The 23,050-nt window shown below is 36.7% G+C and overlaps 1 protein-coding gene and 1 non-coding gene across 7 annotated transcripts in view; both read left to right on the top strand.

The window, feature by feature from the left end:
• The first annotated feature begins 1,835 nt into the window (after nt 1-1,835).
• The window catches only part of ACBD5 (acyl-CoA binding domain containing 5), a 31,310-nt gene continuing 10,095 nt past the window's right edge, over nt 1,836-23,050 (top strand). The window contains exons 1-12 of one of the 6 annotated variants that reach the window (XM_065921007.1): nt 1,836-1,973; nt 3,464-3,632; nt 7,462-7,582; nt 9,170-9,242; nt 11,180-11,294; nt 11,392-11,424; nt 15,289-15,423; nt 16,322-16,525; nt 17,278-17,384; nt 18,832-19,099; nt 20,879-21,078; nt 22,443-22,487. In XM_065921007.1, coding sequence (XP_065777079.1) covers nt 1,884-1,973; nt 3,464-3,632; nt 7,462-7,582; nt 9,170-9,242; nt 11,180-11,294; nt 11,392-11,424; nt 15,289-15,423; nt 16,322-16,525; nt 17,278-17,384; nt 18,832-19,099; nt 20,879-21,078; nt 22,443-22,487 — 1,560 coding nt within the window. In that variant the 5' untranslated portion in view covers nt 1,836-1,883. Of the gene's footprint in view, nt 1,974-2,071; nt 2,123-3,117; nt 3,275-3,463; nt 3,633-7,461; nt 7,583-9,169; nt 9,243-11,179; nt 11,295-11,391; nt 11,425-15,288; nt 15,424-16,321; nt 16,526-17,277; nt 17,385-18,831; nt 19,100-20,878; nt 21,079-22,442; nt 22,488-23,050 lie in introns of those variants that run through there. The other 5 variants (XM_065921012.1, XM_065921010.1, XM_065921009.1 and 2 more) reach the window with 5 other exon arrangements.
• On the top strand, nt 7,903-8,009 carry LOC136161989 (U6 spliceosomal RNA). The gene has a single exon (XR_010661842.1). It is a non-coding gene; the product is annotated as a U6 spliceosomal RNA (small nuclear RNA).

Below are 23,050 nucleotides of genomic sequence, written 5' to 3'. Positions count from 1 at the left end.
ATTTTTAGTATTGTGTGAAGTGGGACCCATATTTGCCACTTTCAGAGCAGTAAGGTGATATTCACCATTTCTAGAGCTGGCGCCTAAAAATCTCCCCTGAGACTGTGCCTTCTTTATGTTTCTTAAAACCCTTAAATGTACTATTTTACCTTGCTTATGGTCATGTATAAGAAGTGGGCCCAGTCTTAATTATTAATTAAATATCTGTAGACAGACATGATCAAGAATACTTTATTTACTGCAGTGATCATTTTATAACGTATACAAAGATCAAACCATTATGCTGTACACCTGGAACTAATAGACTGTTGTATGTCAATATATCTCAAAAAAAGAATGCTTCATATTAGTCACTATACTGAAAGTACTGAAAGGCATTAGTGTTCCATGCAATACATTTTAGGTAGAATTACAGGATTATATAGGGCTTCCACAGTGGCTCAGTGGTAAAGAATCCGCCTGCAATGCAGGAGACACACCACTGGTTTGATCCCTGGGTTGGTAAGAGCCCCTGAAGGAGGGCATGGCAACCCACTCAAGTATTCTTGCCTGGAGTATCCCACCGACAGAGGAGCCTGGCAGGCTACAGTCCATAGGGTTGCAGAGTTCAACATGACTGAATTGACTAAGCACACATGGGTGGATATATAACTGGAAGGCGCTTTAGGAATTGATTTATCACACTCATCATTATATTTCGGTAGGAAGTACCACATCTAAACCAGAACAGATACATAAATGAGCTATTTTTTAAACACCTTTAACTGAATAACCTCAATTTCTTTTCTCTATGCTATTCTCCATGATTGGAAATCCATAGTACCAGCAAATGGATATACAAGAGGAGCCACTGGCAGAAAAATTCTTACTCATCATTACCTAATGACCAACTTATTACATAAATCTTACATCCTATTATAGAAACCTTAATGAACAGTTGCCAAAATGAAGTCTTAGATGTGAAATAAATACCCATGTCCTTTTACAAGAATGCACAACTGACTGAAAGTGGAAAGGCTATAAAATAAAAGAGCAAGCAAAGAGGAAGCAGTAGATATTAAACACATAAAATCTTCCTTGTTTGAATAAGTTGGAAAAATTGTTAGCCTCTTACACTTTAGTGTCCTAGAAAAAGTTTAAGACATAAAGCAAGAGTTTTTGTGGTTGACTGACTCCTGGCTTCGCTCCTCTTGTCCTTTAGTCATTAAGTGGTGTCCGACTCTTTTGCGACCCCATGGAGTGTAGCCCGCCAGGCTCCTCTCTCCATGGGATTTCCCAGGCAGGAATACTGGAGTTAGTTGTTATTCCCTTTTCTAGGGGATCTTCCCCACCCAGGGATCGAATCCATGTCTCCTGCACTGACAGGCCGATTCTTTACCACCGAGCCACCTGGGAAGCCTTCCCTACAGACTCCTGTACTCACTGCTACTTGTTCTTGGACAAATCCTTTAATATGTTTCAATTTCCTCATTGGTTAACACTCTACAGCGTTTCTGGAATATGTTATACGCTTGGCAAGTATTATCAGACACTTAGTAAGCCTCACTACCTAGGCCGTAACGTAACAGCAATGACCTCAACGTTTACTGAACTGAAACATCAGTTCAGTTCAGTCCCTCAGTCGTGTCCGACTCTTTGCGACCCCATGGACTGCAGCACGCCAGGCCTCCCTGTCCATCACCAACTCCCGGAGCTTGCTCAGACTCATGTCCATCCAGTCGGCAAAGCCATCCAACCATCTCTGCCATCACTTTCTCCTCCCGCCTTCGATTAGTAAACATCAGGAGCAAGCAATGAGACACCAGTTCTCCGAAGCAAGTCCAGTCCCACCAGGATTCTTCCGAAGACACCACAGACGGTCAATTCCCTTCGGCTGGAACCGGATGTGGTCTTTCTGGAAGGAGCATAGGAAGGCGGGATTTCCGGCCCAACGGCTCCGGCGTCTGCGGGAACTAGAAACCGAACCCGAACAGGTGGGAGGAACTCCCGCCGTGGGTGGCAGGTGTCCGGAAGCGCCGGGAGAGGGGACTACATTTCCCACAAGCCCGCGGGGTGGGCGGGGGGACGGCGAGGGGCGGGCATCGGGGACTTAACGGACAGGCCTTGCCCCCGCAGAATCAAGGTAAAGGCTGGCACTGCGACTCCAGGGGGAGAGTAGATTTGGAATAGTCACCCTCCTAACCCATCCCGAAGTGACAAAGGGACCTTGGCGACTTTGGGGTTTCCGGGCCGCAGGACTCCGCCCCCCAGAACCCAAAGCAGCGCCCCCACGGTGGGCCTGGGGCCGCTTCCTAGGTGCCTGACGATGAGGTTCGATGCGCTAGGAAGGCGAAGGCCCGGGGTCTACCCCTTTCTAGGGTTGTCGCGCCTGAACTGGGTCCTCGTTCACCCCTGCCCCACGCCCTGTCTCCCGTTAGCGCGGGCTGAAGCGGTACCGTGCCTGGCTCCTTGGGGCTCGAAGTCGGGGGGGGGGGGGTTGATGCTGGGGAAGGTGTTCTTCCTCCCCCCGCCCCGTCTAAGTAGCGGGCGACTTCCCCTCTCCTTTGGTTGTTGCTCGGACGTCCTTGTGTCGGGGCGGCTAAACCTGTCGAAGGCCTGCGAGCCAAGCACTGCTAAGCACCTCCACCCAGCATCCCTAAATCCTTTCCTCTACCGGTGTTAGGAAGATTGCCACCGGGAGAGGCGAAGTGACTTGCCCCTAGGTCGGTCACAGGACTTTAAATGGCAGAACTTAAGGCTCGCACCAAGCCTCTCGGATCTAAAGCGCTTTGCTTAAGCCCCATCACCTTTCTCCAAACCTTAACCTAAGACCCTGGGGACCACAGTCATTTTTTTCTTTTTTTTTTGCCCCGCAGAACACCCCCCTCAACCCCCTAGGCCGCGCGCTGCACCCCCGCGGCGGCCGCGCTGGCGAGAACACTTCGCTCAGGCCAGTTTAAACAGCGATCCCCGGGCCCTCCGGCGATCCACCATCCCTGCTCTCCTTTTCTGCCGTCTCTGGTCCAACTCCTCTGGGGAGGGACAGACAGCGCGCGTCACAGCCGCAGCGGCCGGGCGGGTGGGTGGAGTTTGCTGCGCGGGGGCAGCAGAGAGTGGGTCTCCCCACCTCCAAAGCTCTGGGGCGGGGCTGCCTGGAGGTCGCGGACCGACTGACGGACCTCGCCGGGATGGGGGGTGTGGCTGCTCCGCCAGGGTCCTGTGGGTGGGACGGCTGCACCGCGACCACCGGTGCCCTGGGCCCCTCCGCCTTCTGCTAGAGATGCTCTTCCTCTCGGTGAGTTGTTTTTCCGTCTGGGTGGCCCGGCCTCCCCAGCGTAGGTCACACCCCGGGGAGGAGGAAGGAGCCGGGCCATCACGGACGGTGTGGCCTGGAGAGGGCAGGGCCAGGGGGAGCTGGCCAGCTGCGCTTTGGAGTCCTCCTCCCTTCGGGAATGTTGATCCGCGGCTGCGCTCCATGTTTCAGTTTCATGCAGGCTCCTGGGAAAGCTGGTGCTGCTGCTGCTGCCTGATTCCAGGCGACAGACCTTGGGACCGGGGCCGGCGCTGGCGGCTGGAGATGGCGGACACGAGATCCGTGCACGAAACCCGGTTTGAGGCGGCGGTGAAGGTGATCCAGAGTTTGCCGAAAAATGGTACGTGCACTTGGGCCCCGCTGAAGAAGCCTCCTGCAGAGGCCCGAGGCCCCAGTTTTCTGAATCCCACCTCCTTGAACCTTCTTTCTGCTTCTGGTCTTGCTTATTTAACCTACTTATTTTCTTCCTTGATTTCTGCATGCAGTTGAAGGGAGGTATCGGATGTGAATTAACTGCCTGCTGATCTTTCAAGCCTGAAACAGATCTTAAGTAGTTTGTATTGTTGAAAAATCTCGTCACTTAATGACTGCGGATTTGGGTATGGTAAAATAAAATCTAGGATAGAGATGCCTGGGGTCGCATACTCATAAACTCTACTTTCTGAAAACTTTTCATATGAAGGAAAAGAAAAGAAAGAACCACTGTATTCGCGTGTAAAACGATTTCTCTTATTTAAAAAGTGCATAAATACTGTTTTTAAAAAAACTGTTTTGCTGTACTAGTGTTCTCTCTTTTACACTCATTTGGAGTCTTGCCTCTTTAGGTGAAAAGTCACTGGAGTTGTTCTTTGATATTTGGCCTGTCATTTTTCTGACCTTTGTCAAGATTTTTCTCTATGTGGTTTGATTATGACCTGTCTTGGTATGGTTTTCTTCCATGTTTATGCTGTTCAAGATTTTGCAGAGCTTTTTGAACTTGTGATTTTATGTCCTTTGACAAATGTTGGGAAGTTTAAGGCCATTATTCAAATATTTTTTTTTCCTGTGGAAAGGCTTGAAGAGGGGGACTTTGACTTTTCACTTAATCTTCCTGCATTATATGAATTATCTTTCACAATAAACTTGTATTTTTAAAATGATCCTTTTAAGTGCTGTCATTGTGCCTGAGTATAAAACTAACTGAATATAACACTAATATATTACTACAGTATTTAATGTCATGGTCACTATTTTCATGATCATTGGGCTGACTAATTCATTGGGCTAAGTTCAGTACTATTAGCAAACATTCATTAAGTGCATATAAAAAAGGTTTTGAAAACAACTATACATAAAATAACTTGTCATTTCATAATCTTCAAACATCAAATCGGAGGACACATGAGGGATTGAAAGAGAAGAGTGAATGAACAAAGTGTAAAGAAATAACATAGGAACTTAGGTATTGATTTTCAAAACATCTGATTGAGAGAGTTTATAGGAAGGCATGATGCTAAGAGTTTTGTTTAAATGGTACCTTCATCTTTATTTCTAAAACACATGTTTTTATACTTCTTGAGAACTGATAGGATAGATTTGGTTTGCTGTCTTTACTAGGATCATATATTGCTTATTAGGAAATCCATGTAAGTGTAAACATAGTTTGTATTATATAACATTTAAGAAGATATTGCAAAGTCAAGAACCTCTGCCAAATGGCCGCAGGGTTAGAGTCAAGAACCTCTGCCAAATGGCAACAAGGTTAGGCAATGTTCAGTACTGTAATATTATACCCTGAAATGAAATTGGTAATAATTGAAGCAGAACTATTGTTATAATGAGTCATTAATTATTTTTATAGTAAAGTTTTTAAGTTGTGTCATCTGTCCAGGATTATTTTGCAAATAATCTTAGAGTTTTTTGTTTCTTGTTGCATAATCTTTATTGTAGTGTAAAGTTATGAAGAATCCTGTAGCATCTTGTTTGGTATGCTCTTGGCCTTTAGAAATTTGTTTTCCTATATAGTATTTTAAATACATTTATATCAAATATATTATGCGTGAGCACCTTGAGGACAGAGATTATACTTTATCCACGTCTTATACACAAGATACATTCAGTATATGTTATTATTTTTTGTTGTAACCTAATATATATGTTATTCACCTTAACCAATAAACTTATAAATCTCAGTTGATTGACGTACTAAAGATATTATGAGATGAAGCTTTTGATGTTTTAAATTTGGGTTTGTGTTAGTGAAATAGGTAACCATTTTAAACTATAGTTTCTCCATTTATATCCCTCTCTGCTATGTAAAGACTGTATCACTGAAAATGAGCATATAGTGTGTACTTAGTTATTATTGTGATTTTGGAATTAATTATTTCTTCCTGGCCAAACCTGAACCTGGAGAAAGAAATGGCAACCCACTCCAGTATTCTTTCCTGGAGAATCCCATGAATGGAGGAGCCTGGTGGGCTAAAGTCCATGTGGTCGAAAGGGTCGGACACGACTGAGCAACTTCACTTTATTTCTTCACTAAACCTGAACCATCAGCTCTCAGCTTGTCTGTGTTGTAATTTTCACAATGTGTATGAACTATTAGCTTTCGATAACTTCATGTTATCAGATTATTATGCAATCTATGAAGTTTTAAAAATATTTTTACAGTTTTAATTTTTGTTATAAATTTTGGAACAAAAGTAATATACACTAAATGTAAATTTTTAAAAAATAAAAACAAGCAAAAAAGAAACTAGAAGCAATCTATATGCCTATGATCTAGCTATATCCTTTTTTAACATTTTGATGTGTTTCCTTCTACTCTGCTTTTTAGGTATGTAAGTATTTATTTTGCAGAAATGGATTGTGCTGGTTATACTGTTTTAAATTGCTGTTTTGTTCTCATTTCATAGTAGATCATGAAACATTTTTCATGCTGTTTTTTATATTTTTCTACAGTAAATTTTTAAATGATTTCTACCTGTCTTTATTTTCTGTATTTTAAATTTTATTACAAAATAACACATATTTTGTAATATAAAAATAGTGCAAGTGAAAGATGCCTCATTCCCCGTTTCTAAGTCCCAGAGATAATCAGTGAGAATAATTTGATATGTATATATCTAGATCACACATTCATGAATACAAGCTGGCTCTTACATATATGTACAACTAACACATTTGCTTATATATTTATTTTTTGAAGATGGAATAAGACAATAAAATTGTCTACAACCTTTCCACTTATAATATGGCATCAATGTAATTCCATATTAGTACACAAAAGACAGCAAAATTTTTAAGGGCAGTAGTTATAAATAATCCTGTCATATGTGTATCAAAATTATTTAGCTTGTTATAAAACATTTATATTCCAGTTTTTCTATGTTGTTAAAGAGTATTGCAACTTACAGCATTAAACAATTTGAAATTTTTAAATATAAAAAAGTGTACTGATATGCTAGAAACATGTATGAAGACTGATCTTTAAAAAACTGATGTGTCTAAAAACTATGGAAGTAGGAAATAAGATATGTATTTCATATTGGATTAATTCTTTTTCTACCACAGTACACACTGGTTGGCTGTAGCCCAACTTTGTAATCCATTGAGAATTCGAAAATCAAAAGAAGCTGAATTTCTTGCTGTTGCAATTTGAGTTAGCAGAGTATATATTTTTGACTTTTTCATTTATTCTAGTCAGTGTGATTTGTCACAATTTTTGAATAAAAATACCTTATTACAGTTGCATGATATAGTTATTCTATATTTTGGTTTTTTAAGTGACATTTATCAGTTATTTCGATTACACTTATAGCATATTTGTTCATTTATTCTTTTCTTTATTGAATTGTGAGGCATTGTTATGAAAGTGTAAAATCTCATAGTTTTTTTACTTGGCCCACGCTGTGTGGCATGTGGGATCTGAGTTCCCCAACCGGGGGTCAAACCTGTGTCCCCTGAATTGCAAGGTGGATTCTAACTCCTGGACAGCCAGGGAATTTTATTTTTAAATCAAAGGAATGAAGAAACTGAGCCATAACTTTTGTTTCTGTAAAATAGGAATAGTTGGAACTATTGATGAAGTATTAAAAAATCATTATTAGTATAGTTTAGCTAATTTATTGCATTAAATGATCAATTTTATTCTCCAAGTGATCTTACTTAATGTATGTTTCCAACAGGTTCATTCCAGCCAACAAATGAAATGATGCTCAAGTTCTATAGCTTCTATAAGCAGGCAACTGAAGGACCTTGTAAACTGTCAAAGCCTGGCTTCTGGGATCCTGTTGGAAGATATAAATGGTAATTTTGTGAAGAAAGCTATGAAAGAATTTTTAATAGCATAATTATCATATGACTGTTATTTATGTGGTTATGTATTATTCTGTGCATAAAGTATTCCAAGTATTGGATCCATTTTTATCCTTCATGTGCTCTAACACAATTTCACACAAATGGTAAGGTCTTGGGGAAGAGAGAAAAATAATAAAACCACAAGAGGTGGGTGTATCAAAGATAAAAAAGCATTTTCAGTTAGTCTGTTCCTTTATGGAATTTTTTATTTTTTATTTTTATTGTGCCAAGAATGTCTCGCAAACTGCATTTAAAAAAACCAAACTCTCGTGCTCGCTTCGGCAGCACATATACTAAAATTGGAATGATACAGAGAAGATTAGCATGGCCCCTGCGCAAGGATGACACGCAAATTTGTGAAGCGTTCCATATTTTTAAAAAAACAAAAAAACCCCACAAAACACAAACAAACAAAAAAACCAAACTCTCCTGCTTCTTTTACCTGCCAAGAAAAAGACTGACTTGGCTTGTCAGGTGATATGGTTTGCTTCGAGCCTTTGAGATAAGTAACTAGGAGCATGACTCAGGTTCTGGCTTACTTTTTATCTCAGCTATCACTTCAGTCCCACTGTACTTGAAATTTGATTTTTAATATATTTAACAGAATCACAAAATACCTCTGCCATGTTTCCAACTGACCAACATTTAATGTTCTTAAACAAAATATGACCATACATCATATAAGTCAGGAACAGAGTATGCTAACTGGCAGAGTAAGTCTTTAAGAGCAGTGTGTTTTGATGGCTAAGTTCACCCTGCACTGGAAGTCCTTAAACTCCTTTGAGGATTTCTTAGTCCTATACTTTCCTCTAAGATCTTTTTGAAAAGTCCTAAGATACTAGCTTAAAGGTAACAGCAATATGGTATTTAAACTGTTTGAAGAATATTTATTAATGATTTTCCTCAGAATTGACCTTTGGTGGAGTTAAACTGCTTCAGGAAAATATCTCTAAAAAGAGAGGTTTTCATTTTAGGCAAAAATTTCAAAAGGCTCTTCTCATCATCACTTTAAATTTTTCTTGTCCCTCACATTTTCAGTTTTTTTAGAAGTAAGAAAACTTTTCCATTTTTCAAGTGTCTATGTTAGACTCTTATTTAAATTAACCAAAACTTCTGTTCATTTGAAACATGACTGTGACAATGCTTATAAAATTTTCTAAAATGTTCATTTTTGTCAGTGTTCTTTATAATGATAAAGACTTTAAAGAGTTTTTAGCAAATAGTCATGAACAGTGTGTAGTATCTGTGGCCTGTAGTCTGTATAATGTGGCCTCTGTAATCTATTATATATATATATATTTTTTTTTATACTTCTTAGTTTTAGATACTACTCAATTTGCCATTTTACTCAGTGATATTTTTCTTCAAGTTTGGTGCATTTAAAGAGATCCTTTGGAAACATGTTAATGTTTATATTAGTAGCTTTAAGTAAAGCCTATTTTAAATTAATGACCCTATAGCAGTAACTGTAAATTGCATACTAAGCAATTGAAATTAGGTGTCTTTCTATTTTTATTTGGATATCTTCATTTCTAGGGATGCATGGAGTTCTTTGGGTGATATGACCAAAGAGGAAGCCATGATTGCTTATGTTGAAGAAATGAAAAAGGTAAGGAAAATAATTCATAATAGAAAATAAAACTTTTCAGGGCCACCTTAATTTTTACATCAGCCTAACTGCTTTGTTTTAAGGAACAAGGAGATTGTATTACATTAGAATATAGAATCTAGATTATTGACTTTATCAGGGCTTTATATCAAAGTTCATCTCAAGGTGCAGTTTTTTCTTAAAGGTAGATCACATCGTGGTGACATGGTATTTTGTTTTTTTCCATCTTTCCTATTTTTCTCTATAGTTGACTTCTGCAGAAAGTATATGAATAGAAGCCTTTTAAAATATTGACTTTCCTTTCTCAGAAGTCTGGGACTTACCTGGACTGTCTTTAAAACATTTCTGCTTTGATTAAGAAATAGGTAATAAAACTGCCCAACAGTGTTCTCATATAAGTGTTGACTCATAAATTGAGATGTTCCTATCAGTAGATTTCTCACTAACAAGCTTTTTTCTGTGAATGCGAAAATTCTTCAGAAGGAGAAGAAGATAAGGGTGCTTTCAGTTTGTCTGGTAACTAGTAAGGAGGGCATTCTTTATTAATTAGCTCTTCCAGAAGCAATTTAATGAAGAAATCACTTTAAATTGTCATTTTAAAGATGATCTTAATGCCTTTTTATAAAGGACCATATTTGTATGTTGCAATAGATTAGAAGTTGTGAAATCTAAATCTGTCTGATAAGGTAAAATAACCTTTCTTTATGAGAAAACCTGTAAAAAGGAATTGTTTTTGCCAGGTCCTTCGACAGTGTTAATCTCTTAGTAATATTCTTTATTTGGTAGATTCAGACTGATTTGCTTTGGTTTAATCTCCTCTACACTGCTCAGAGTTGTGCATTTTGTTACGTTTTCACAGTTTTATTTGGTGGACTTTGTTTATCTGTAACAGAGGTCAGAGCTCAGTTCTTTTGGTTGTTAACTCTATCAGTAGCACAACAAAGGAGCCTTTCAAAAGCAGAGAGAAAGATAATTTACAGCTTTGGTTTGATACCATTCTTTTTTTTTTTTACCTTAAATATTGTTATAATCTTTCCTCATTCCCTCCATTTTAATTCTTTAGTGGTAATTACTTTTAATTATATTTTGCAGATTGATACAGAAAAGACATATGTATATGTACATATATATATCCTGTTATTTAAAAATGGAAAGAAAACCAATAGTGGTATCATATTGAACATACTGTGCAGCAACTAGCTGTCTGCCTGTAAAAAAATATTATAGATATTTTCCCAATCAGCACACACAGAACTAATCTTAGACTTTTTAATATCTGTAAAATATTCCATATATAGGTAGGAGGTGGGAGGGAGATTTGAGAGAGAGGGGACATATGTATATCTATGGCTGATTCATGTTGATGTATAGCAGAAACCAACAGAATATTTTAAAGCAACTATCCTCCAATTAAAAATAAATTTCAAAAATTCCACATATAGAAATAATTTGCCAGTCACCACCTGATGACTGTTTATTTGAATGCTTTTTCATTTAATTTGCCTTGCCTTTTAACTCTGATGATTCTAAATTGGCCCATAGTTATGAAGATGTCTGAAAGTGGTTACCATTTCCTACCTTCCTTAAGTACCTTTTTAAATACCAAACACAAGAATTTTACTGTAGTCCCGCAGTTTTCTATTTTATTTTACATTAGTGCCTTTAGTGTTTAATGCACAATATATAGGTTATCATGTAAATTTTACACAAAGCTTATGTAAAGTAGTTTTCAAAATGACAACGCTTTTAAATCTTAGCCTGAAATTTTTCTAGGGTAGTGTATATACATTAATATGTAATTAACATAGATACTTTGAGGAGTCTGTAAAGGAACTTCTCAAATTTTATCAGTAAGTAAATTATAAATATATTATTTGGTCACAGTGTGGATCACATTAGTAGTTGGTTTTCACAAAATTTGTTTCATTTCATTACAGATTCTCGAAACTATGCCGATGACTGAAAAAGTTGAAGAATTGCTACATGTCATTGGTCCATTTTATGAAATTGTAGAAGACAAGAAAAGTGGCAGAAGTTCTGATTTAACCTCAGGTTGGACTCTTTTACCTAGTTTTTCATTGAGCAATTGATATATTATGTGTGTATTAACATTTGTATGTCTAATTTTTTTTTCACTTTCACATGCCAGTCCGACTGGAGAAAATCTCTAAATGCTTAGAAGGTAGGAATAAATGAAATCCATGTGAAAGTTTTGTTCAAAATTTATATGTCAAGAATTCTGCACAAATTTATATAACTTAACAAGCTTTTCACTCAAGAGTTTTTTTTCTAAGCAAATACATTGCACCAAGTTCCAAAATATTATAAACCCTAATTTTTAACCCTGAGTTATTAAAATATGACAGGTGGTTCATTTGTATACAGAATTGTAACAGAATTCATGGTTTTGTTTTTATGATTCATATTTTATATTTTCCATTTGCTTTATGAATTGCATTAGCAGTGCTATGACTGAAATGACTTGCTAGCTAATTTTAAGTGATTATGTTTATAGTATGGTCTAACTTTAGTGTAGCTAGAGTTTTAGAGTGTTTAAAACAAGATGTCAGTGAATTCACCTCATTTGTCTTCTTTGTTTTAGAATTGTGTTTTGATGTTCTCAGTAAAGAATTGAAAGGCTTATCTTTTATGTACTAGCAGGAGCTGAAAAATCTGCAGAATTGCTGGTATTAACTGTCCACATTTGCTCTTCAAATTGTTTTAGAAAGCCAAGTGAAATGAGCCAGTAAGAGTCATTTTAAATGACTATCATATATGTTTTAAATAAAAATCAGCTTGGCCATCCTTACTTTCTTTTTCCCTGGCATCCCATTCCATCTTTTACTAATTGATGGAAACAGTAATCTTCCTGTCCTGTCATAAGGCCTGCAGATTGTGTCTGCCATCATAACTGACGGTGATTTTTACTGTGTATGACTCAGTACCTCACCCTCTGTATCTGATTTGTCTACTCGAGGGGTCAAACATTAACAAATCACCTTCTTTATATTTCATACTTACTCAAGTCAGAAGTCAGAAAAGACTATCAATGTTTTCTTTCTCTGAAGTGTGTTTCTAGGATGCAGAAGGGAATACTTCTGGACCTGCTTTGGCTATGTCCAGCCTACAGCCAGAGGCAAATGTTGAAAAAACTAATGAAGTTTCAGATAATGAAGTCTCAGATCCACAATCCCTTAGCTATAGTTAAAAATTTCAAAAGGCTTGATAAAGCTTTTTTGGTAACCCATTTGGCAGAAAAACGTGTCCTAATATGTGTAGGAGGAGCAAACCTTGATCTGAAATGTCTTGAGACTATTTTTTTATTCTAATTTTGCCTATTACTATGTTTTGCTGTAAAAATATTATTTTTTTAAATTTTTTAGTGAGAGCTGCCTTAGATTCTATTGAAGGTGTTGTATAATACACGTTATATACAGTATATGACCTTTGCAAAGTTAGAAAACTCTGGATTTCAAACCATATCTAGATCCAAGGATTGTGAGGGATGTGGACCTACACCATAATTTATTTAACCTGTGATACTCTAAAGGAATTTAGATTGTTTCCTCTTCTGATTTTCAAAGCCTGCTGCTGAAAGTAACCATGTACAAATGTAATTTTACATAGGTGGAGCTATACAAGTAATAAATTATATTAGAAATATAATTGCTAAATCACAGGTTATGAGTGTTTGATGGGTGTTTCCACTTTTGTAAGATACTGCCAAACTGCAAGACAGTTGGTAATCTTGAATTTTTTATGTTTTTTTTTTTAAACAAAGAATCTTATTAGAAGTAGTTCTTTTTGTTCTTATTAAAAGCAGGCCAAGTAGAACAGATTATCTGTGTCACATGGGCTTTTTCAGAACATATGTAGTAAGTTTTGAAATCAGGAAATATGAGCTTTCCAACTTAGTTCTTTTTCAACATTGTTTTGTCGGTTCTTGATTCCCTGCATTCCCTATGCATTTCAGAATTAGCATGTCAATTTTTATAAAAATGCCTAGCCAAGATTTTGTTAGGGATTATAATGAATTATAGATCGTTTTGGGGAGTATTGTCAGCTGAATAATATTACCTTCCAATCCATTTCTTTAGATCTTCTTTAATTTCTTTCAACAATGTACTATCATTTGCAGTGTATAGTCCTTACACTGTCTTTTGTCAAATGTGTGGCTAGTTATTTTATTCTTTTTGCAGCTATTGTAAATTGACTCTTCTAATTTCATTTTTGGATTCTTTATTGGTAGTTTGTAGAAATACATTGATTTTTGTGTATTGATCTTGTATCTTACAACCTTACTGAACCATTTATTATTTCTTTTTTTTTCCATTTATTATTTCTAATAGATTTTTTTGGTAGATTACTTAGCATTTTCAGTGTACAAGAGCATGTCATTTGCAAACAGAGGTCATTTTACTTCTTCCTTTCCAATCTGGATGCCTTTTATTTATTTTTCTTGCCTGATAGCCCCAGGTAGAACTTACAGTACATCTTTGTCTTCTTCCTTGTTTTAGGAACAAAGCATTCAGTCTTTTAACATAAAGTATGATTCTAGTTGTAAGTTTTCATAAATGCCCTTTATCATACTGAGAAATTTCTCTTATATTCTCAATTTCTTCAGTATTATATTGTTGAGTGTTGGGTTTTGTCAAGTGCCTTTTCTGCATCCATTGTGATAATCATGTGGGTTTTGTCCGTTAGTCGGCTACTATGGTGTACTATGTTGATTTTTGGATGTTGAGTAGCTCTTATTAATAATTCTTCATGCTTTCTGCAGCTCTCATCTCAGAGGTGGTACGGGGCTGCTTCTGTTGCTGTCTGGTGTTTCACTAACAAACATGCATTTGATGACAGGGGTTAGGTGGTTCCCTGTTGCTTTCTTTGTTGAAGGTCTCTGTGAGTGGTGGGTGTTTCTTTATTTTACTTATTGTCAGTTTTTATTTATTTTTTCTGGTTGTCAGGGGAAGAGTAAGGGAGATTCAAAAGCTGTGCTATCATCATGATTCTCTGAGAGGGAACAGAGCTCAATGTTGACTATAGAGTTGAAGTTTTACTTGTTACTGCTACTGATTAGGGAAATTTAAATAAGGCTATAAGCCTGACTGTTAAAGATGAATGGAGATTTAATAGGTTATTTGAGATGCGTGGAAGCATCCAGAATGAACCTGTATAATTGAAAATAAAGCCCAGATGTTTGTGGAGGAAGGCCATTGTTTTTGGCCAAGAGCCACTTAGGATGCCTTCAATATCTCAGAGTTATGGAAATATAATCCCCAGTGTCTCAGAATGTGGTCTAGTAACCATCAGCATTGGCATCACATGGGATTTTTATGGAAATCCAGAATCTTAGATTACCCCAGATTTACCAATTCAGAACCTGCATTTTAACTAGATCTCAGGTGATTCCTATCCATGAAAATGTTTGAGAACCTTTGATGTATTTACTCTCAAGGTATGACTTTGGGTAATAGGACAATTTGCTCCTCTTAAGTGATTGATCGCATTAACTAATGCTTTTTCTTTTTTTAAACTCATGCTTAAAACAAAGATTAACTTTACATTTACTGTGTAAAGACATAGTAATGTAATTTGTGCACCTGAAGCCCTAAAGGTAATAAAAGGATAAAAAACTTTAATGCAGTCCAACCATAATATTCATGAGTGCTTTCAGGGCCAAAGGTGTTTATGTTTTCAGCATGCTAATATATGTAACAACTGTCTCTTCATTTACTGTGTATAAAGATCATTCATTTCTTACCTTTACATTTTGATCAGTGTTAAAATAATTTATCCTCTGCCTTGTTTAGAAAGAATTTAAGATAGTGTTACCATTTTGTTGTGAACAGATAACTGGAGGAATTAATGTAATGTACATATATTTATAGTTGAAGAAAATAATACTGTTAATTATATATTAACATTCTAACTTTTTACTTCAAGATTATTTTGTTAGTTATTTGTGAATTACACAAGGTATTATTTGTAAATTATAACATGATTGTGTGTTACAGCATAAAGTTGAAATGGTCATTTTGTATTTTAGATCTTGGTAATGTTCTAGCTTCTACTCCAAATGCCAAAACTGTTAATGGTAAAGCTGAAAGCAGTGATAGTGGAGCTGAATCTGAGGAAGAAGAGGCCCAAGAAGACACGAAAGGACCAGAACAACGTGATAGCGGTAATCTTTGGGCGATGGGCTGATCACTTTGCATTAACTAAGATGAAAGACTGTAGAGAGGTGGACTAACTTGGTATTGTGTGTGATCAGGGCGCGTGGAGGGCCTGGACTGGTGACCTCTAACCAGGTTTGTTGTGGACCAAGATGCTCTACTACAGAGGTCAGGGACAGCCAGCCCTAAGCAGAGATGGGCTGGTGTTCCCTGAAGGCTGACAAGGAGAGGCCACTCCTGTAAAGGCAGTGCCTGAAACGCTGCATTAGAAATGTATCCTGTTTATAAATATGCATGCTGTTACCAAGGAGACGAGACAATTCAACCCTCAATATCATGTCAAGAACAGCATGGGTTCCAGGGAATAGGATACAGGCAGAGATTCTGATGAACAGGGAATGATGGAATCATGGGGTATTGCATTGGGGGGGGCCTTGTGAGTAAGAGTACCAGTCATTCTTTGGGGGATTTTATAAAGGGTGGGCAGAAAGACACTAAAACAAACCATGCAGCTTAGTTTTGCCTTCACTTTCCAATAAAGTCTGACAAGTAATACCTTCTTTGAAGGCTCTTTTTATTGGCTATGTAGGCCTCTTAGTTTGACCAGGTCTCAAAGCAATTTGCCTATGTCTGAGAGAGTGAAAGAACCTTGAGAGAGTAACTCTTGAAAGGGATTTGAGGAGATTCACATGCAACCGAAGCAGTTTTGAAACCAACACAGTTTGGGTGAGCTCTCAGCATGTAATTAACCTATTTTCAAGGAGCATCCTGTCTCTCTGATCCAAGTAGGAAGCCCTTCAAAAGGATTATCTTAGGCTGGAGAAATGACTACCCAATATTAAGACATAGTGTACAGAAGTTTTCCTACAGTGAACTTTTATGAATCTCTTCCTTTTCACATGAAAGATAAGAAAATGATGAAGAAATCTGCAGACCATAAGAATTTGGAAATCATTGTCACTAATGGCTATGATAAAGACAGCTTTGTGCAGGGCGTACAGAACAGCATTCATGCCAGTCCTTCCCTGAATGGCCGATGCACTGAGGAAGTAAAATCTATAGATGAAAACTTGGAGCAGACTGGAAAAACTGTTGTCTGCGTTCACCAAGGTACTGTCCCCATCAAAATTTGTTTCTCCGGCTTCTTTCCTATGTATAAAATACTTTTTTAGTAATTTTAAGATATTTAGGAGCAGCTGAGAATTTTAATAAACCTCTTATGAGTAACATCTTTTATTATTATTATAAGGGTTATCTCTTTGAAAGACTGAATTAGGGCTAGGGCTTTTATATTTTTCTTAGACATTTTTTATTGTGTTTTTATGTGGCATTTTAAAATAAAATCTTGGAAATTTTTGCTTTTATTACTGATGTTTCTTTTAACTCATGCTCTAATTACATGACACTTTTGTTCTCAAGTCAGCAAGGTAAGTTACAGTCTTTTTATAAGTTAGGGCTCTAGGGATGAACATATAGTATGTATACAGTGAATTACTGACGTTGCTGCAATTCACTCAAGAAACCAAGAAATACCATTTCTTAATATAGCAACCAAACATGCATGGTTGCATCCCAGATTTAAGGCCCTAGCAGGTAGTCAGTTTTTTTCTTACGTGTTATTAGGTTTTTATAAGCTTGATCTGGACATTATCTTTGTAAAATTCCATGATAAAATACTTTGTAATCTTTTTACATAAAAATTAGATTGAATTTAAATTTTTGGTAAGTTAAAGTAAATCAACTTTCATATTTCTATCCCAATATGACAATAATATGGAGCCAATAAGTTTTGAGAATGAAATAAATGCATTTTTCTTCAATTAGAGAATAACTATTCTACCTGGACATTTGTTTATATTTAGATGTAAATGATGATCATGTTGAAGATATTTCAGGAATTCAGCATTTGACAAGTGATTCAGACAGTGAAGTTTACTGTGATTCCATGGAGCAATTTGGGCAAGAAGAGGTAAAAATAACATTTTTTTAATTGGTAAGTTTTCAAAGTGATATATTCAAATTCCATGCATAACTTCTGCTAATAACAGATGTGTATGCTTTTTACCACTTTGAAAACGTACCTGTAAAATGTTTAAACATTTGTATTTTGTTCTTTTGTGAGTCAAAAAATATATAAAATTTCTGACTATTCAAAATATTTAAATATTATAATTTATAATGTATTTACATTTATAAATATTCTGAGAGTGGTGGGATGGGAGGCAGAAGGTGAATTCCTTATGCTAGTCCCTATGTCTGAGACATTAACGGTCAAGAAGATTGAATAACTTAAATAAATCTGTTCTTCACGTTGACTAATACGTTAGACTGAAATTTTGAGTGGAAATACTTTTTAAAATTTCAGTTAATTAAGATTTGGTATTGATTAAAAAGAATTCATTTGAATCAGTTCTAATGAGATGGATGAAACCATTATACAGAGTGAAGTAAGCCAGAAAGATAAAGACCAATACAGTATACTAACGCATATATATGGAATTTAGAAAGATGGTAACGATAACCCTATATGCAAAACAGAAAAAGAGACACAGATGTATAGAACAGACTTTTGGACTCCGTGGGAGAAGGTGAGGGTGGGATGTTTAGAGAGAACAGCATCGAAACATGTATGTTATCAAGGGTGAAACAGATCACCAGCCCAGGTTGGATGCATGAGACAAGTGCTCCGGCCTGGTGCACTGGGAAGACCCAGAGGGATGAGATGGGGAGGGAGGTGGGAGCGAGGATTGGGATGGGGAACCCATGTAAATCCATGGCTGATTCATGTCAATGTATGGTGAAAGCCACTACAATATTGTAAAGTAATTGGCCTCCAACTAATAAAAATAAATGGGAAAAAAAAAAAACTTGATTTAAAAAAAAGATTTGGTATTGAAAGCGAACTTTGGAAAAATCATTAAAGTACATGAATTTTATTTTTCCTTTTTGACAACTTTTCCTGGTAACAGCTAAGGTGGTTTTGACAGTTGTATTTATGCCCCTCCCCCCCGTCTTTCCCCACCCCTATTCTAACACAGTTCCTTCTAAATTTCTTTTCAATTTATTTTATTTTTTATTTTAAAATTCATTAATTCATTATTTTTAACTTTATTGTGGTATAATTGATTTACAATGTTGTGACAGTGCTTTTTGAACACATTAACTGTAGGTATTTAAATGTTTCTTGGATGCATGACTCATGAGAACAATTCATTGCCAAGTATCTCAGTTCTTTGCTCATAGATGAATCATCTCCATCCCATTTCTTCCTTGCAGATGGGAGGCAGAAAATGAGTTGACGTTTTTTAGAAAAATAATATTTTCTATGATAACATTAAAAAAACCCACTTTTTAAAGCCAGTAATTCTTCACTTTTCATAAGAACTTGGTGATGTGTGACTGTTTTCCATTTGTAGTCTTTAGACGGCTTTATATCAAACAACGGACCATTTTCCTATTACTTGGGTGGTAATCCCAGTCAACCGTTGGAAAGTTCTGGCTTTCCTGAAGATGTTCAAGTACTTCCTGGGGACGGCAGCACTGGGGACACGCAAGTAGCAGCAGTTGAAGGCAAAGGTGAAGTAAAGCGAGGGGGAGAGGACGGCGGGAGTAACAGTGGCGCCCCGCACCGCGAGAAACGGGCTGGAGAAAGTGAGGAATTCTCTAACATTAGGAGAGGGAGAGGTATGTGGTACTTATGTTTTGTTCTCACTGCCTTTATAAAGGAATTAATGAAATGGGGAGGTTCTCGATAGGAGAGGCACCAGGACTGTCCTTGGCAAAGGGAGTGTTGAGAGTTATCCTCAGAACATCTGACCATTTTCCTTTATGTTTGGTTCTCTCCTTTGACTCTACAGGGCATAGCACTGTATTCTTTGAAGATATGGGGGAAAACATGTCTATTTCCGTATCTTTTATACACTTCTTTAAGGTAGCCAAATGTGTGTCCTGTCACCTTTTTTAAAATTTTTGTCTTTCGGCCGTGCCATGCAGCATACAGGACCTTATTTCCTGATCAGGAATTGAACCCCTGCCCCCTGTAGTGGAAGCATGGAGTCTTAACCCTTGGACTGCCAGGGAATTTCCCTATAATAATGTTTAAAACTTACACATTATATTAGCAAACATGTAAAACTTGTGATATCCCATTTCTGCAAGGTAAGGTAACATTGTAGTACCTTTTACACACTGCAATACAAAACTCTTTTGGACTTCCCTGGCAGTTCAGTGGTTAGGACTCTGCATTCCCAGTGTAGGGGGCGTGGGTTTAATCCCTGATTAGGAAACTAGGATTCTCAATGCAGCTCAGCCAAACAAACAAACAAACACAAAAAAAAGTTTCAGTCTTTCTTAAAAATAACTTGGCAACATTTATTAAAAACCACAACAGAGTTGTTATCCTTTCACCGAGAAATTCTTCTTTGAATTTGTCTGACCTAAAGAAATCAACAGAAATTTGGACAAGAATTTATATACAAAAATATTCATTGCAATGTTATTTGTAATCGCAAAAATTTGGAGTCATCTTAACTATCCAAAAGTGGAGAACAATTGGGTAAATTACTTCGTGGTCTTACTAATGAATTCACATAGCTATTTCAGTGTTATTGGAACTGGAATACAATTTTATTATTTAAAATAAAATTTGTTATGAACACACAAATGTTCATAATATCTTTTAAAAAGTAGTACACAAAATCACATATAAGGGGTAATGCCAATTCTGTAAATATATGTGTAGGGAAAAAAATGGATGGATCGATAACCACATGTTAATAGTAGTGAGGTTTCTATATGTATGTAAGTATGATGGAATTTATAAGAAAAATCACTTAAAAACCTTTGGGAGGCTTACAGTGACCAAATAAGAAAACATGGCTATTTGGTGTAGCTCTCAGTACTCTAAAAGAAACAGTTTTCATATTTTTTGATCTTGTTATTATACTAGTAAATCTTAAGAATTACCCAAATATGTGTATTATTTATATATTATATACATTGAGTCGTGTACTAGTTTATTAGGTACATTATAAAACCTTAGCAAAAAAACAGTAGGTGTAAATAGAAGTTTCCACCTATGTCAACTTCTTTGATTTTAGTAGTTTATTTTGTGTACTTTCTTATTGCTTCCACTTTTGGAAATTTAGATCTCAAAGAAACAGAGAAAAAATGAAAAAAAAACAACACACCAAAACCCAAAACCCAAACCCCACCATTTCTACTTTTATAAAAATGATTGTTGTTTAGGTGCTAAGTTATGTCCCTCTTTTGCAATTCCATGGACTGTAGCCCACCAGGCCCCTCTGTCCATGGAATTTCCCAGGCAAGAATACTGGAGTGGGTTGCTGTTTCCTGCTCCAGGGGATCCTCTTGACCCAGGGATCAAACCTGCGTCTCTTGCATTGGCAGGTGGATTCTTTACCACTGAACCAAAAAATAATTTATTTTGGTCTCTTAAAATAGGGCACAGGATGCAGCATTTGAGTGAAGGAAGCAAGGGTCGGCAAGTGGGAAGTGGAGGTGATGGGGAACGCTGGGGTTCGGACAGAGGCTCAAGGGGCAGCCTGAACGAGCAGATCGCACTTGTGCTCATGCGCCTGCAGGAGGACATGCAGAACGTCCTCCAGAGACTCCACAAACTGGAGATGCTGGCGGCATCACAGGTGGGCTTCTGCATTTGTCTTGTCTTAATCGGCTGTTGATCCTGTCAAACAGTGTGCAGCTGGAATCTGTGTTAATCTGATTTAAATGGACCACACAAATACTACCCAAACCTTATTTTAGCAGTTAAGTAACAAGTTATTTTTAGGGAACAGTGCTCAGATGATGTTTTATCAAGAGGTGTATTCAAACACACTGATAAAAATATTCAAACACACTGTTTTGAATGGTTTTGCTAAGAAAGAGATTCTGGTAGCACAAAATGCTACACAGTAACAATTTAGAAAATGGTTTTTCAAAAAAAAAAACAAAATGGTTTTTCAATGTTGAATGTGGAATTTTTTGGTACTGTGTGTTTAATATCTCTTTCTGGTTAGACTATTAAACACCATGGTTGTAGGAGCTATTTTGTTTACTGCTGATTAAGTATGGAGCCTCATTCCAAGTAGGGGGCACAGTAATTATTTGCTGTTACATTAAAAAATAAATCTGAAAAAAAAAAAATCTGATTTACAACATATCAGAGGAGATTAATGATTTTTAAAAGGTTCTACTTTTGAAAATATTATTTCAGAAAAGACTGTGCCAAAAGCCACATACCATTTAAAGTAATAGGAAATTTTCAGTCTATAAAATTAGGAGTACCACATTGGAAGTAGGAAGAAGAAGAATAGGAGAATAAGAATTGTCGAATAGTACAGTTTTAGGCACTAACAGAGACTGTAGCTGATGTCCTAGAGTCCATCACTGAAGGGTCATCGTTTTATAGTAGGCATGGTCCTCTGCTTTGACCTCTTTTTAAAATGCTCTGGGGGCAATACATTAACTTCCCCATTCTTTAATGTAAATTATTTTTAAGATGAAAACTTCTAAGCAGAGAGAAAGGAAAAGTTATGATTTGACCTCCACTATGGTTTGCTATAGCTGATCATGAATTTCCAAAACAAATATTTAGATATTGTTCACATAATCTTTACATTTTTTACATTCTTAATGATCAGGGCTGTAGTTCTTGAATGTTTGTCAGTTGGTAATTTATATGGAATTTAAGGAATTAAGAAATGTTGAGTAGGTAATTTACAAAGAGTGTAAAAGAAGTAATGGCTCAAAAAAAAAAGTAATGGCTCATTAATTTGAGGTTTTATTTTGATAATTTTATATTTGAACTACTATAAAACATAAAATGCCAAAGATAACTATTTGGCTGGCAACTTTAAGGGACTTTTAATTTGGTCACTGTGAGTTTCAGAAAATCATAATTAGAGAATAAACTAATATTTCAGGCTTTTTTTAAAAGACAGGAAATAGGGAAAAAGTACTGTATTTTTTCTGTCAAAGCTAAATCACTGTTTGTTTGTATTTATAGGCAAAATCATCAGCATTACAGATCAGTAATCAGTCCACTTCACCAGTAAGAAATTCTTTTCTTAAATTTAAGCGCCAGGGTTTCAAACAGGTTACAGTAAATATAGATTATATGATACTCTTAAGGTTTTCAAAATAATATTTACCATTTTGAACGTTGAGGTTTAAAATATATTTGTTTTAAAACAGAAAAGAGAATCATAGACTTGGAGAACAAACTTCTGGTCGCCTCGGGGGAAGGGTCGGGGGAAGGGAGCGTTTGGGATGGACATGTGCACACTGCTGTATTTAGAAGGGATAACCAACAAGGCCCTGCTGTATAGCAGAGGGGACCCTGCTCAGTGCTATGTGGCAGTCTGGACGGGAGGGGAGTTTGGGGAGATTGGATATATGTATATGTATGGCTGAATCTGTTTGCTCTTTACCTGAAGCTATCACAACATTGTTTGTTGATTGGCTACACTACTATACAAAGTAAAAGATTTAAAAAATTATATATCTATGTTTGTCTTGTAAGTCTGAAGTACTTCTGAAAGTCTATGTTATTGAATTATGCTCTAAAATTATCTCCCTCCCTTTAGGAGGAATGAAATCTTTTATTTGTTGTAT

The sequence above is a fragment of the Muntiacus reevesi genome, chromosome 2 (assembly GCF_963930625.1).
Source record: "Muntiacus reevesi chromosome 2, mMunRee1.1, whole genome shotgun sequence".
NCBI classification, from domain to species: Eukaryota; Metazoa; Chordata; class Mammalia; order Artiodactyla; family Cervidae; genus Muntiacus; species Muntiacus reevesi.
This window is presented reverse-complemented; position numbering and strand designations above follow the sequence as displayed.